At 35.0% G+C, this 16,031-nt stretch overlaps 2 protein-coding genes across 2 annotated transcripts; both read left to right on the plus strand.

The window, feature by feature from the left end:
* The first annotated feature begins 3,059 nt into the window (after positions 1-3,059).
* Positions 3,060-4,004, plus strand: LOC127557424 (olfactory receptor 52R1-like). The gene has a single exon (XM_051990747.1). The coding sequence runs from the start codon at positions 3,060-3,062 to the stop codon at positions 4,002-4,004; it is 945 nt and encodes a 314-aa protein (XP_051846707.1).
* Positions 4,005-14,717: 10,713 nt separating this feature from the next.
* On the plus strand, positions 14,718-15,674 carry LOC127557425 (olfactory receptor 51F2-like). The gene has a single exon (XM_051990748.1). It carries the CDS (start codon positions 14,730-14,732, stop codon positions 15,672-15,674), a length of 945 nt encoding a protein of 314 aa, XP_051846708.1. The 5' UTR covers positions 14,718-14,729.
* Positions 15,675-16,031: the final 357 nt, after the last annotated feature.

The following is a 16,031-nucleotide window of genomic DNA, read 5'->3' on the forward strand; positions in this document are numbered from 1 at the left end:
GCGACAATGTCAATGTTTACAAATAACCTCTGCTGATTTGACAATATTGTGAGCTCTTCCCTTCCTGCTAATTTGTGTTGAGAAGAAGGAGGTGAAGAGGAGGTCCTTAGGGAAAAAGGTGAGGTTAGATGAGGTATTACTCATTCTGTAGAAATCAGGAATGGGTTAAAGTCATAAGAAAAAAACTAAGCAGGGCAGCTAGGTAGGCACAGTGGATAGAGTACCAGCCCTGAAGTCAGTTCAAATCTGGCCTCTGACACTTCACACTTCCTAACTGTGTGATCCCGGGCAAGTCACTTAACCCCAAATTGCCTCAGCTAAGATAAAAGAAAAAGAAAAAGAAAAAAAAACCTAAGCTATTGGAAATGATACCTAAGAGGTTAAAATATAGCAGACATAGAAGAACTTGATAAATAGTCTGTATATGTAATTATTATTAGAGATATTTTTCAGGGCGTGGCTGAAAGAACATGGATATTGTGATTCCCGGGGAGCTGTCTGCTAAGGACAGATGTCAAAGTTGACCTCCAGGGATTTGTCCTGGGATTGATTCTCCTGCAGAGTTTTGTCCAGAGCTTAAGAGGAGGCAAAACTATATTTGAATAGACCCTTTGTTAGCTATGAAAGCTTACAGGAAGCAACTTAGATTTCCTTGAAAAGAGACTTAGTCTTAGTTCCCTCATGCATGAAATGTTGATAATAATCCATCTTCTGCTTTATTGCCTTTCTCATGTCTGTTCTGTATAGGATATAATGAAAGAACCAATAGGAATGTGCATTCACACTTACTTTTGTATAACACTGTGTTTCTTAGCACATATGTTATAGAGATAATTCTTGCTCTAATATGTGTTGTACTTTGTGATAAATAACTTCTGGTCCCCTAAAAACTTTCAGTTTTGAAATTTTGATTATCTTATTGGATGGTTTTATTATAGAAAACTCACATTGAGAAAAGTCTCCCTAAAAATTCTGTTTAGTACCGAGAATAGATTTTATAGTTTTAAATCAGTGTGGCATTTTGGACAGTTAGCGATACTTGGAGTTATTAAATTTGTCACCAGTTTCTATCTCTAACATATACTGCCTTGGTGACCCCAGGCAAGTAATTTAAACTCTGTTCTTTAAGCAACTTTCTATGATTTTGAATTTATTGTTAATATATTTGTGAAAGATAGAAATGAAGGACTTAAGAATATGCTCATCTAGACCAACTAGATGACACAGTGGATAAAGCACTGGCCCTGAAGTTAGAAGGACCTGAGTAAAAATCCAGCCTGAGACACTTATAACTCCAAGTCTCACTAACTATCCAAAATACCACGTGGCAATTTAAAACTATAAAATCTATTTTGGGAACTAAGCAGAATTTTTAGGGGGACTTTTCTCAATGCTAGTTTTCTATAATAAAATCACCCAATAAGAATCCAGAATTGATGGTAGTTTGGAAGAAAGGAATGCTGAGTCTTTTGTCTTGATGTAATGGGGAATTTGAATTTGTAGTCAGAAGGTTGGATTTGAATCTTTTCTGTTCCACTTCCTTGCTAACTGTATGATCTTTGGCAAATCAATTTAACTTTTTAACCTCAATTTTCTCATCTGGATAATGGGGAGTTTAGACTAGATGTTATCTAAAATCTCTTCTAACTTTATGATAATAGAATCACTTAGCAAAATGTCCAATGACTTTGATTATAGAAACATATCCTTAAAGCAGAAATTTTAGTAAAAGCAAGTATCTGATCTTTCTCAAATTATCTTCACATATTCTCTGTTCTTAATACAAGGACTCATATAGAATAGTTTTCCAAAGGACAAAATTAGTTGGAAATTACAAAGAAGAGAGTTTAACATTGATAGCAATATAACTTCCTTCCAATCAATCTGTGTAAAATAGAATGGGCGTCTTGGGAGGATGTGGGTTCCTCTTTATATAAGATATTTAGAGAAAGAGTAGATGGCCAGTTGTTGGACATATTGTAGAGAGGATTACTTTTCAGGTAAAGTATCAGAGAAGATAGCTACTAGATTTCCTTCAAATTCTGAAAATGTGTAACTTTTGGGAATAAAACATGCTTGAGGAAAACAAGATCTATTTCTAGAAGAGAAAAAACCCTTGAATTATATTTTATAAGAAGAATATGAATTTATGAAAGGAAACTTGTAAGAAATCTGGAGGTAAAAAGGATATGTCTTGCAGAGCCAAAGGACAACTTTCACATTTTATCAGTTCTGCTATCTTCTCTACTCTGTCAAGTCACCAATTCTTATTAAAACAATGTGTTCATTTTTCATCTCTGGGAATTTTTTTTGTCATTTATTATTGTTATTTACAAAGATCATTGAAACAATGCAAAGAAACCAAACACAGCTGACGTTTTTTTTTTTTTTTTTTTTTTTTTTTTTTTTTTTCTGTCAAAGGCAGGAAAAAATAAAGCTTTTGATAAAAATTGTATGGAAAGGGTTAGATTTTAAAAAGTGAAGGGTTTAATTTTACAGTGACATTTGATGGCAATATGTTCTATGTTTGTATTTGTATATTTAACTTTCTTTTTGCTGAGGCAATTGGGGTTAAGTGACTTCCTCAGGGTCACACAGCTAGGAAGTGTTAAGTGTCTGAGGTCAAATTTGAATTCAGGTCCTCCTGACTTCAGGGCTGGTGCTCTATCCACTGTGCCACCTAGCTGCCTGTAGATTTAACTTTCAAGATGAAATAAAAGAGTAAAAAAAATTCAATAATAATTAATTATCTACTAAGTGATGTTCATGGCTTGGTCATAGTTACATGATCTAATAGGCAAAATTTCTTTTATTTTTTATACATTTTAAAATTCTTTTTAAAAATCTGTTATTGAACAGATAAATTTACTCTCCAGAGCATTCAGTTTTCTTACCACCTTGTTTTCTTTGAATGTCTTCAATTTGTTCATGTTTCCATATAATCTTATCATTTTTAATGCATAATAAATACTCATTTTTAGTTGGTTTGATGAGAATTTTTTTTCCTATAGGGAGAGAGAATTCCTTTGCCAAGTGTGACATGCAAAAAGGATCCCATCATGTCAACATCTGGGAACAACTCTTTCCATCCTCCTTTTTTCATCCTGCTTGGAATCCCAGGGTTGGAAAAAGCCCAGTTTTGGATTGCCTTCCCATTTTGTGCCATGTATGCTATGGCCTTGGTGGGAAATATCACCATTCTTCATGTGATCCGTACTGACCACACCCTCCATGAGCCCATGTACCTCTTCCTGGCCATGTTGGCTTTTACTGACTTAGTTCTGTCCTCTTCCACTCTTCCCAAGATGCTGGGAATCTTCTGGTTTGATTCTTGTGAGATTGAGTATCACGCCTGCCTTACTCAGGTTTTCTTCATTCATACTTTCTCTTCTGTGGAGTCAGGGATTCTGATGGCAATGGCCCTGGATCGTTATGTGGCCATCTGCTTTCCATTACGCCATTCAACTATTTTATCTACCTCAGTAGTAGCTAAGCTAGGTATAGCAGTGATGGTAAGAGGTGTGTTGTGGGTGAGCCCCTTTTGTTTTATGGTCACTTGGAAGCCCTTTTGCTCTAATAGAATCATCCCCCAGTCATACTGTGAGCATATGGCTGTACTAAAGCTTGTATGCGCAGACACCAGAACAAACCGTGGATATGGACTTTTTGTAGCTTTCTCTGTAGTTGGCTTTGACATCATAATCATTGCTGTATCCTATATCATGATTTTACAGACTGTATTAAGGCTGCCATCAGGGGATGCCCGACTCAAGGCATTTGGCACATGTGCCTCACATATCTGTGTTATCCTGGCCTTGTATATACCTGCCCTCTTCACTTTTCTTTCCCATCGTTTTGGACATCATGTACCCCGAGCAGTCCATGTAATGTTGGCTAATGTCTACCTCCTGGTTCCTCCAATGCTGAATCCCATCATCTACGGGGTGAAAACCAAACAGATTCGGGATAGAGTAGTAAATACCTTTTGCCAGAAGGTTGCCTGAGACATAGGCTAATGTATCTCCATACTGTTCAATCGACCCAGATGAAGGCATGAGAGTAACCTGAATGAAAACTTGAGCTTTCGTCCAACTTGAGCTTTCAGAGAAATCTTGGTCTTCACTGTATCTGAGGTTAGGGAACATCCTTGTAACATGCTAGGGAAATAGTGCTACAGATGTTAACCTTACGGAGAAAAAAATAAGAATCATTATTCTGAGTCTGAGCAATTAGATAAATCTGTCTAAAACTATTATAAAATTTTTCTGATTTGTATATAAATATTGTGTTGTAATAAAAGGCCTGTAAATGAAGACATTATAAATTTGAACTGTTGTTAAGGGAAGTTTTCATTTAAATGAAATTATACTTGATTAGTATGAGAGAAATTTTACAATCTTATCAAATGAGAAATTAGTATCCAAGAAGGCTCCTGGGTTTGAATTAACACTCAATGGGACAATTTCATTTCTTTAATATCACAATGATGAATGGTAATATTACATAGTTAATAAAGTACTGAACTTGAACTGTATAAATCTATATTCAAATTCTACCTCTCATATTTATTAGCTATATGACCCTGGATACGTAACTGAACCTCAGACTGTTTCAACCAGTTCTTTGATAATTATTTGTTAAAGTATCAGATAATTTGTGATACATGACAGGCATTCTTCACACTGATACAATTATAAATCTTTTGAGTAATTCTGTGATGCTATCCTGTGATACCTCTCTTTGCATCTGATGTTTGAAAGAAAAACTCTCTCTGTATTTCTTGGGGTGGGTGTATGTGACTATATTCAGCAGTCTGTTATGAAAGGTAGTAGAAATAATTAGAAATATGATCAGAACATTATTAAACTGAATATTCTTTGACATAGTGATTTTAAAACTAGTTCTATATTTCAAAAATATCAAAAAAGAGGGAAATGATCTACCCATACAAAAATGTTTATAACAGTTCTTTTTGTGTTAACAAAGACGTTTAAACTAAAGGAGTGCCTATCAATTGGGGAATGACGATAAAGAACGTATGGCAAATGAATGTTATGAAATGTTCATGAAAAAAATGGATTTTTAAGTTACCTGGGAAGACATACACTGATGCAAGGTGAAGTGAATGTAATAAAAAAAAAAAACAATGCCATCAATTTTCTAGTCATTTATCTCTTCTCTTTCTGATTCTATCTCTCTCTGTTTCCCCCTTCCTCCTTCCCTTCCTCCAACTCTCTTTTCTCCCCTACCCTTTGTCTCTCTCTGTGTGAATGTCTCTATTTCTTCTGCTAATCCCACTTGGCTTATTCTCCTTTTAAGGTGTTATTTTTTTCCTTTAGGTGTGTGTGACTCCAAGCTGTTCTCTTTTTTTCATGATTTTCTTATATCCCTTTGATTTCTCTTTCCAATTTTTAAAACTGCTCTTATTTGATTTTTAAAATTATTTTTGAACTCTTCTGTGGCCTGAGACCAATTCATACTTTTTCTTTAAGGCTTTGGATATGAGTTTTGACTTTGCTATTTTTTTGGTATGTTTTGATTTTTTTTTTTTTTACCATAATAACTTTCTATGTCAGAATCTTTTTTTCTGTTATTTACCCATTTATCTATCTACCTTATTTCCTAACTTTTAGCTATTTGTTAAAGTGGGATTCTATTTTAGGGTAGAAGGTACACTGTTTCAATCTTCAGTGACTTTGTGCAGCTTTTTTCTTTTTTCTTTTTTTTCTCCAATTAATTTTATTTTTTTCATAATACCTTTTATTTTTAAAATTTCTTTAATATAGCTTTTTATTTACAAATATATGCATAGGTAATTTTTCAGCATTGACAGTTGCAAATCCTTTTATTTCAACTTTTTCCCTCCTTCCCTTTACCCCTTCCCTCAGATGGCAGGTTAACATGATAAATATGTTAAAGTATAAATTAAATACAATATATGTATACATGTCCAAACAGTTATTTTGCTGTATAAAAAGAGTCGGAAATAGTGTACAATTAGTCTGTGAAGGAAATCAAAAATGCAGGCAGACAAAAATAGAGGGATTGGGAATTCTAGGTAGTGGTTCATAGTCATCTCCTAGAGTTCTTTCCCTGGGTATAGTTGGTTCAGTTCATTACTGATCTATTGGAACTGATTTGGTTCATCTCATTGCTGAAGATGGCCACATCCATCAGAATTGATCATGATATAGTATTGTTGTTGAATTATATAATGATCTCCTGGTCCTGCTCATTTCACTCAGCATCAGTTCGTGTAAGTCTCTCCAGTCCTTTCTGAAATCATCCTGTTGGTCATTTCTTACCAAACAATAATATTCCATAGTATTCATATATCACAATTTATTCAGCCATTCTCCAATTGATGGGCATCCACGCAGTTTCCAGTTTCTGGCTACTACAAAGAGGGCTTGTACAGCTCAAAAAATGAGCACAAAAAGCAAAAAACTCTATCCATAGACAGCTTTTATAGAGAAAGAGAAGAACAGACCTCAAATCCTGAAGATCCTAAAGACAAATCATCACCAGGTGAAGCCCTAAAGGGTGATATGAGTTGGTCCTCATTTCACAAAGCTATCTTGGAAGAATTCAAAAAGAACTTAAAAGAGAGTTAGAAGAAAAACAGGGAAAGGAAATGAGAACTTGACATGACAGTCTAGAAAAGGAAAAACAGAAGTTATCTGAAGAAAACTCATTAAAAATTAGGTTTGATGAAAGGGGAAAAGCATATAACTCCTTACAAAATAGATATGAAAAAGAAACCAATTCAATGAAAACTGGAAAACCATAATGAAAAAAAAAGAGCCTAGACATCATCTTTCAGGAAAACATCAAGGAAAACTGCCTTGATATCCTACAACCAGAGAGTAAAATAGCAATTAAAAGAATTCACCTGTCACTTCCTGAAAGAGATCCTAAAATGAAAATTTCAAGAAGCATGGTACCTAAATTTTAGAAAAATCAATGAGAAAATTTTGCAAGCCACCAAAAGGAAACAATTCAAATATCGAGGAACCACAATCAGGATTACCTAGGACCTAGCAGCTTCCACTTTAAAGGATGGAAGGGCATGGAATCTGATATTCTGAAAGGCAAAGGAACTTGGATTGCAGAAGAATCAACTATTCAGCAAATTGAGCATTACCTTTCAGTGGAAAAGATGGTCATTCAGTGAAACAGGTAAATTTCATTTCTTTCCAATGAAAAGACCAGAGCTGAACAGAAAATTTGATCTTCCAATATAGAACTCAAGAGAAGCATAAAAAGGTAAAAAAGGAAATTTTTTAAAAAGTTAAAAAGCTGGGGCAGCTAAATGGCACAGCGGTTAGAGCACCAGCCCTGAAGTCAGAAGGAACTGAATTCAAATGTAGTGTCAAACACTTAATATTTCCTAGCTGTGTGAACCTAGGCAAATCACTTAACCTCAATTGCCACAGTGGGAAAAAAAAAAGTTAAAAAGCTTGTATCCTCCCTATATAGGAAGATGATATGTTTAACTCTTGAGATCTGTATCTCTGTTATGGATATACTTAGAGGGTGAAAGTATAATTTGATTTTACTATGATGATATAAAAAAGAAACTAAAGGATAAAAGGGAATTCTACTGGAAGAAGAGGAAAATTGAGTTAAAACAATCAATTGCATCTCATACAGAGGCCAAAAAGACCTATTACAATTGAGGGAAAGAAGGGTGGGAGGGATGAGCATTGTGTGGATCTTACTCTCATCAGATTTGGCTCAAAGAGTAAATATCAGGTACATTTAGCTTCACAGAGAAGGTTATTTCATTATATAGGGAAGTAGAAGGGGGAAGGGAGCTGGAGAGGGGAAGAGGAAAGGTATAAGAAAGGAGAAGGGGCTGCAAAGGGGGAGGGCTCTTTGAGGGAGGGCATTGTCAAAAGCAAAATACTGGGGAGGAGGGAAATGGGGAAAGGAAAGAGGAAAGTATAATTACGGGTAAACAAGATGAAAAGAAATAGTTAGTGGTTTGATCTGTGAATGTGAATGGAATGAACTCCCCATAAAATGGAAGTAGGGAGCAGACTGGATTAAAAGTCAGAATCCTACAATTTGTTGTTGACAAGAAACTGTTTAAAGGAGAGTAAAGGCAAAAGGCTGGAGTAAAATCTATTATGCTTCAGCTGAAGTAAAAAGAGCAAGGGTAACAATCTTGATCTCAGACAAAGCAAAAACAAAAAATAGATCCAATTTTAAAAAGATAAGGAAGAAAACTGCATCCTATTTAAAAGTACTATAGATAATTAAGTAATAAATAAACATATATGCACCAAGTGGTATAGCATCCAAATTCTTAGAAATTAAGAGAGCTGCAAGAAGAATTAAACAGCAAAAGTATACTAGAGGGGGATCTCAACCTTGCTCTCTCAGAACTAGATAAATTGAATCACAAAATAAGAAAAAAGTTAGAGAGGTAAATAGAATTCTAGAAAAGTTAGATATGATAGATCTTTGAAGAAAATTAAGTGAAGACATGTAATGCTCTTAGTTGGCTTTGTAGAGGTCTTTGGAGAAGCCTTTGTTTCAGTTGAATAATCACCACAAGAATAGCCAGATGTTAAAGTCCAAATCCTTTATTATCTCCTTCACAGTCTAGTTTCCTTGCCTGGGGCCTGGGCCAGCTTTCTTAAAGGCCTTTGGGAGTCTTGGTTTCAGTAGGAAACCTACTGCCTGCCACCGCAGTGGTGTGAGATAAAGATGAATGAATCTGACTCTGAGTCCTAGGGCTTGTGTTTCAGTCTCCAGCCAATACAAAGGTGGATGATGAAATGAATGTCTCTGCATCCCTTTTCTGAGTCTGTCTCTGGCTCAGATAGGCCTTTGTCTCAGTGGAGAAATGAAGGAGGAGAGCCTGCCACCACAGTGGTGTGAGATGGGATGAATGAATCTGGCTCTCCTTGGCTCTGAGAGCTTGAGCTCCTGCCTCCAGTCCTCTTGTCTTCTTTGGCTCTGAGTCACAGCTTATATGTTCTACACTGAGTATAAATCAATCATTATATCACTAGGAAATCATTATTTGTTGTAAGATTAAAGCAATCATACTGAACTTGGAGAACTATTACTGACCATGCTAAACTAGATAACCATTGTCTCATCAATTCTACAGACTTAACACCTTGTAAGAATCCTTGTTTCAGAGTTCTGGTGCATAACAGAGAAAGAAAGGAATGTACTTTTTTCTTGGTAGTACATGGAACCAATACAAAAATAAGCATGTATTAGGGCATAAAAATCTCAAATGCAGAAAGGCAGAAATAGTAAATGCATTTTTCTTACATCATAATGCCATAAAAATTACATGCAATAAAAGGCTAGAAGGATAGGTAAAAAATTAATTGGAAACCAAAAAATCTTATCCTAAGGAATGAGTGGGTGAAGCAACAAATCAGACACAATCAATAATTTCATCCAACAGAATGACAGCAATGAGACAACATACCAAAATTTGTGGGATGCAACCAAAGTGGTTATTAGAGAAAATTTTATATCTCTAAATGCTTTACTTGCATAAAATAGAGAAAAATCAATGAATTGGACTTGCAACTAAAAAAGTTAGAAAAAGAACAAATTACCCCTCCCAATTAAATGCAAATTTGAAATTTTAAAAATAAAAGGGGTAATTAATAAAATTGAAAGTAAGAAAACTATTGAATTAATAAACAAAAGTAAGAGTTAGTGTTATAAAAAAAAAACAAAACAAGTAAAACTTTAATTAATTTGATTGGAAAAAGGAAAGAAAATCAAATCGCTGGTATCAAAAATGAAAAGGGAGAACTTTTCACTAATGAAGAGGAAATCGGATCAATAATTAGGAGTTATTTTGCACAGCTATATGTCAATAAATCTGATAATCTAAGTGAAATGGAAGGATTCCTGCAAAAATATAGATTGCCCAAATTAATAGAAAAGTGAACAAATTACTTAAATAGCCCATTTTAGAAAAAGAAATAGAACAAGCTATTAATCAGCTTCTTAAGAAAAAAATCTCCAGAGCCAGATGGATTTACATGTAAATTCTACCAAACATTTAAAGAACAATTAATTCTAATACTATGCAAACTATTGGAAAAAATCAGGAAAGAAGGAGTTCTACTAAATTCCTTTTATGACACAGATGTGATGCTGATGCCTAAACCATTAAGGTCAAAACAGAGAAAGAAAATTATAGACCAATTCCCCTAATGAATATTGATGCAAAATTTTTCAATAAAATATTAGCAAATAAATTACAGCAAGTCATCCCCAGAATAATATTCCATAACCAAGTATGATTTATACCATCAATGCAAGGCTGGTTCAATATTAGGAAAATTTATTAGCACAATTGGCTATATCTATAACCAAACTAATAAAAACCATATTATTATCTGAATAGAAAAAAGTTTTTGATAAAATCCAATACCCATACACTGATACATTGCTGGTGGAATTGTGAATACATCCAGCCATTCTGGAGAGTGATTTGGAACTATGCTCAAAAAGTTATCAAACTGTGCATTCCCTTTGATCCATCAGTGTTACTACTGGACTTATATCCTAAAGAGATATTAAAGAAGGGAAAGGGACCTGTATGTGCAAGAATGTTTATGGCAGCCCTTTTTGTAGTGGCCAGAAACTGGAAACTGAGTGGATGCCCATCAATTGGAGAATGGCTGAATAAATTGTGGTATATGAATGTTATGGAATATTATTGTTCGGTAAGAAATGACCAACAGGATGATTTCAGAGAGGCCTGGAGAGACTTAAATGAACTGATGCTGAGTGAAATGAGCAGGACCAGGAGATCATTATATACTTCAACAACAATACTATATGATGATCAATTCTGATGGACATGGCCCTCTTTAACAACGAGATGAACCAAAACAGTTGCAATAGAGCAGTAATGAATTGAACCAGCTACATCTAGTGAAAGAACTCTGGGAAATGAGTATGAACCACTACATAGAATTCCCAATCCTTCTATTTTTGTCTGCCTGCATTTTTGGTTTCCTTCACAGACTAATTGTACACTATTTCAAAGTCCGATTCTTTTTGTACAGCAAAATAACTGGGCATGTAAACTTATATTTTATTTAATTTATACTTTAACATATTTAACATGTATCGGTCAACCTGCCATCTGGAGGAGGGAATGAGGAGAAGGAGGGGAAAAATTGGAACAAAAAGATTTGCAACTGTCAATGCTATAAAATTACCCATGCATATAACTTGTAAATAAAAAGATATAATTAAAAAAAAAAAAAAAAGAAAGTCCCCTTGGACAAAAGATCTACTTAAAAACAAAAGGCTCATTCAAGGCTGAGCTGTTGCTATCAGTACCCTTCCTTTTGCTCCTGGAAGTATTTTATTACCATCAATGTTTTACCTAGCTACCTAGGATCTCATCAGTATTCTATTTACTACATCAACTAGTTGTCCCTTGACTTCCTTGCTATTGCTCAAAAAGAGTCCTGCACCTAATAAGTATGGACAATTTGACTTAATATTTGTTTTTTGTCTACCACACTTGGAATGGCCTCACTCATCTGGGTCCCCTAGCTCCTCAAGCTTCTTTCAAATCCCAACTAAGATCACACCTTCCTGAAGGAGTCTTTTCTATTTAGTTTGAGTACTTAGCACCCCACATTCCTGACACCTAGTACCATGGATTTTCTTCCCTTTCACATCTAACTTTCCCTATCAACTTCTGAATAATTCTCCAATTGGATACATTTCTACAGCCAAAACTCAATGAGCCTCTTTGTAAAACCCTCCTTTGGTTGGCTAGCCCAAATCACTATCCATGTTTTGAGAAATGAGGAGCTGTTCTATCAGGGAAATGTTTAAAGTTAAAGAAATGTCATCTTATCAGCAAGGGGCACACAGAAGGGGTGAGCACCACTAGGATTCTTTCCGCCTCCCTCAATAATCAATTAAGTGGGAGGAGGTCTCAAGCCAGGCTAAGGAATAGCCACACCTAATGAGAGAATGGTGGCCTACACCCTTATGTATAATAATGCCAATGAATCTTAAAAAAAACCTATGATTTAGTTTTCAATTCTAAATTTCAGATTACGACCAAAAATCTTTTAGAATTTTTTGAAATAGGGGGAACCTAGTGGTGCAGTGAATAGAGCACCAGCCCTTAAGTCAGGAGGACCCGAGTTCAAATCTAACCTTAGATACTTAAAATGTCCTGGCTGTGTGACCCTGGGCAAGTCACTTAACCCCAATTGCCTCAGCCAAAAAAAAAAAAAAAAGAATAAAGAAATTGATGAAATAGAAAAAAATAGGTAATGGGGGATGAATCAAGGTCAGTCAATAAACATTACTCTTTACCCCGGTTTCATGGTTTCTCCCTTTGAGATGGGCCAAGAGAATTATTGAGAATATCTTTGAGGTAGGATTTTAATTATGATTGTATTTATTTTATAAAGTGGGAGACAGAGGCTTGGAGGCTTAAAGTTTTACCTGGCCCATTTTCTACAATACTTAAGTGGTGGTTGAAGGATTTAAATCTTCTCTGTATCTAAAACCTTCCACTATCATGCATTATGTCTCTTGTTTTCTTCCTTTTTTATGGAGAGAGGAGGCCTTTCTTATATCCCCTATCAGTGCTTAGCATAGTGCTTGGACATAGTAAGCATTTAGTAAATACTTGTAAATTGATAAATTGATTTTATGAAATCCCTAAAAGTCATTTTAATTATCTCATATGAGGGAGAGGTTGCTGTCTTCAATAAGAGTAATGTTAGAATGGCCTCTGATAAATTCCTGAATCTTCAGAATTTCTGGGGTCAGCAGTGGAGAAACAAGATTGTTATGGAATCAAACACTAAATGTTTTAAATTCATTCATTTAGGCTATCAAAAGGAAGAGCAGCAAATCTCTTTAATGAGCTCAGTTTAATCTGAGATTGTCTACCTATGGGTATTCAAGAAGGCAAGAATTCCAGGAACTTCAATTTAATTGAATTTTTTAGTTCCACAAATTACTTTGGAGAAAATACTAGCTCTTCTTCACTAAACTTGAATTTTTTAGCAATATTTGAATTTCATTTGATAAAATAATAGTAAACTACTTTTAGTTCTGCCAATATGTGCTTCTAAAATATCCAGTTCAATCCTTCCTTCTTTCTTTTCTTCCTTTCCTTCCTCCTCTGTCTTCTACGTTCCTTTCTCCCTTCCTCCTTCCTCCCATTCACAGTTTCTGTGATTCCTTGGAGAAAAAACTCTCTTTCCTGGCCATTACTTCTGAAATCTTAGATCCTTTGTCCCCTAGGACAATATCTGGGACTTAGCAAATGCTTAGTAAGCCTTTCCTCCGTTTCTCCCTTCTTTCTTTCTTTCTCTTTTTTTTTTCTCTTGTTCCCTCCTTCCATTCAATTTTCTCTTTCCCAGTCAACATGACCCTAGGTTGTACAATTATTTATTATATATCATTGTTTCTTAACATCATACCATTCTGGTTACTTTATTACTCCTCTGAAAATTATCTGGTTTGATGAGATTTTTCTTAAAGTATGTTTTCCAAAGCCAGACAAAATATTCAACAAAACTCTATTATTAATAATAACCAAAAAGTAGTGTGGTATAGTTCAGGCCTTCTTAAATTTTTTCCATCTACTATCATTTTTATCCCAAGAAACTTTTACTCAATCCTAGATATGTAAATATATAAAATAAGTATAAAAATCAAACATTAACTTGTAACAAATCATAAAGAAATTTATTTTAAAATAATTCTTTGTTATACATACGAGTTTATCATTTGTTAAATATAAAAGATGTCTTCTTGTTGATTTCTACATAAAGAGTTAAATCTTGAGGAAATATTTGAACATGCAGAACACAGAGCATCTTCAATATTTTTCAGAGTTAATTGATATTTTGATATTTTGAGAACTCCACATTCAATTATTTGACTACACTCAAAGTTTAAGAAGCTTTGATATAGAGGATAGCAAAATTTCCTTTGAATCAGAAACACTTGGGTGGCTTTGGTTCTAGTTCTTCCTTGGACACAAATTGATTGAAGGATTGTCATCTGAACTATCAATTTCAGACAACTCATGAATATAAATGTTAATTAATAAGTTACTATCGTCACGGAATGAGTTTCAACCCTATAATGTAATGTTTTGATAAAATGACAGAAATCTTCTTACATGTTTTGTAGTCTATAACACTAACAATAAAAACATATTTGGCAGCCATCCTACTAAGGAACATAAAATATAAAGACAGGTATTTGGTAGGACTATTTGATAGGACTCCTACTTCTGATACTTCCATCAGGAGCCAAGCAGAATAAATCTTTCTTTATCCTTATTGAAATGACAAAACTTAAAATATTTGAAGAGAGCTAACTTGGTTCACCACCTCTGATATTTCATGACCCATTTTAAAATTCCCTTAGTTTTCTTAGCAAGAGGGTAGATGGCCTAATATTTATGATGTTCAACCCTCATTTCCCTTATCAGGGTCTTTCTAAATGATCATTACCAAAATCACCATCACAGCAGTATCTAAAATAAGTAATAAATATTAATTGATTCAGGTTCTACTCCCTTTCAATGTCGATTGAATTGACAACTCAATTTGTCAAATGAGGAAACTCATTTACAAGATCATCTTGGATTTGCCATCGATATCCCTAGATTCCTATCATTTTCTTTTCTGTTACAGGTTGGGAGATTCTCTTTTTGAATGATATCTTCTCAATTCATCATGTCATTTTTGTCAAATAAAACAATCACATCTCTGACATTTCTGCTCACTGGAATTCCTGGCCTGGAAACTGTTCACACCTGGATCTCTGTTTCCTTTTGCTTTCTCTGGGCCATTGTCATCTCTGGCAATAGCATGATCCTATTCATCATCACTACCAGTCGAAGCCTTCATGAGCCCATGTGCTATTTGCTTTCCATGCTATCAGCCACTGACATGTGCCTGTCCCTCTCCACTCTGCCCACTACTCTTGGTGTCCTCTGTCTTAATATTCAAGAGATTGGTTGGAATGCTTGCCTTAGCCAAATGTTCTTCATTCATTCCCTCACTATCATGGAGTCCTCGGTGCTCTTGGCCATGGCCTTTGATCATTACATTGCTATCTGTAACCCATTGAAGTATGCAAACATCCTCACTCCAACCAGAATCATACAGATTGGACTCATTATAATGGGACAGGAGGCTCTGATCATGATTCCCCTTCTTGTGCTTCTAAAGCGCTTGTCTTTCTGTAGAGATAATATTCTTTCTCACTCCTACTGCTACCATCCTGATATGATCAAATGTTCCTGCTCCAATATCAGGGTCAACAGCATCTATGGACTTTTGGGGGTCCTCTCTACATTTGGTTTGGATGCTCCTTTGATTGGTGTCTCCTATGTGCTGATTATTCATTCTGTGTTCAGCATTGCCTCCCCAGAGGAGAGGTACAAGGCTTTTAGCACCTGCATTTCCCACATTATTGTTGTGGCTATCTTCTATATCCCTCTCATTGGACTGTCTGTTGTTCATAGGTGGGGAAAGAAGGCACCCCCATTTGTTCACACCATGATGTCTGATGCTTTCCTTCTTCTGCCCCCTGTACTTAACCCAATCATCTATGGTGTGAAAACCAAGCAGATCCGCAAGGCAATCATCAAGGTTTTTCTGAAAAAAGGTTACTGAAATTGAGACTTAACATGTATGAGTGTGCTCATGTCAGAAAAAGAACAATTGTCAAGTATCTTGGGTGGAGGTCAGTTCAAAAAACCTCTCCTTCCAAAAGCTTTTATTCAATTTAGATTCCACCCTGATAAATATTAATAATGGAATCTTGGGCTCTCTAAGATTGCTTCTGTTCTCAAGAGGTTTATCTGGAAAAATGAACATGGTTAGCCAGAAAAAGGTGAAAAATTAAGCATGGAATTGACCAACAGCCTAAGGTTTTTAAATATTTGGTCAATTTGGTTCCCAAAAAAATGAAGTGAGTGAATTTAATGTTGGCTGATTCATTCAAAAAACTAGAATTTAATAAACATTAGT

This window comes from Antechinus flavipes, chromosome 3, assembly GCF_016432865.1.
Source record: "Antechinus flavipes isolate AdamAnt ecotype Samford, QLD, Australia chromosome 3, AdamAnt_v2, whole genome shotgun sequence".
Lineage (NCBI taxonomy): Eukaryota > Metazoa > Chordata > Mammalia > Dasyuromorphia > Dasyuridae > Antechinus > Antechinus flavipes.

Bases quoted from the DNA above. Each gene is read 5' to 3' on its own strand.
- LOC127557424 (XM_051990747.1), top strand. From the start codon at position 3,060: ATGTCAACATCTGGGAACAACTCTTTCCATCCTCCTTTTTTCATCCTG.
- LOC127557425 (XM_051990748.1), top strand. From the start codon at position 14,730: ATGTCATTTTTGTCAAATAAAACAATCACATCTCTGACATTTCTGCTC.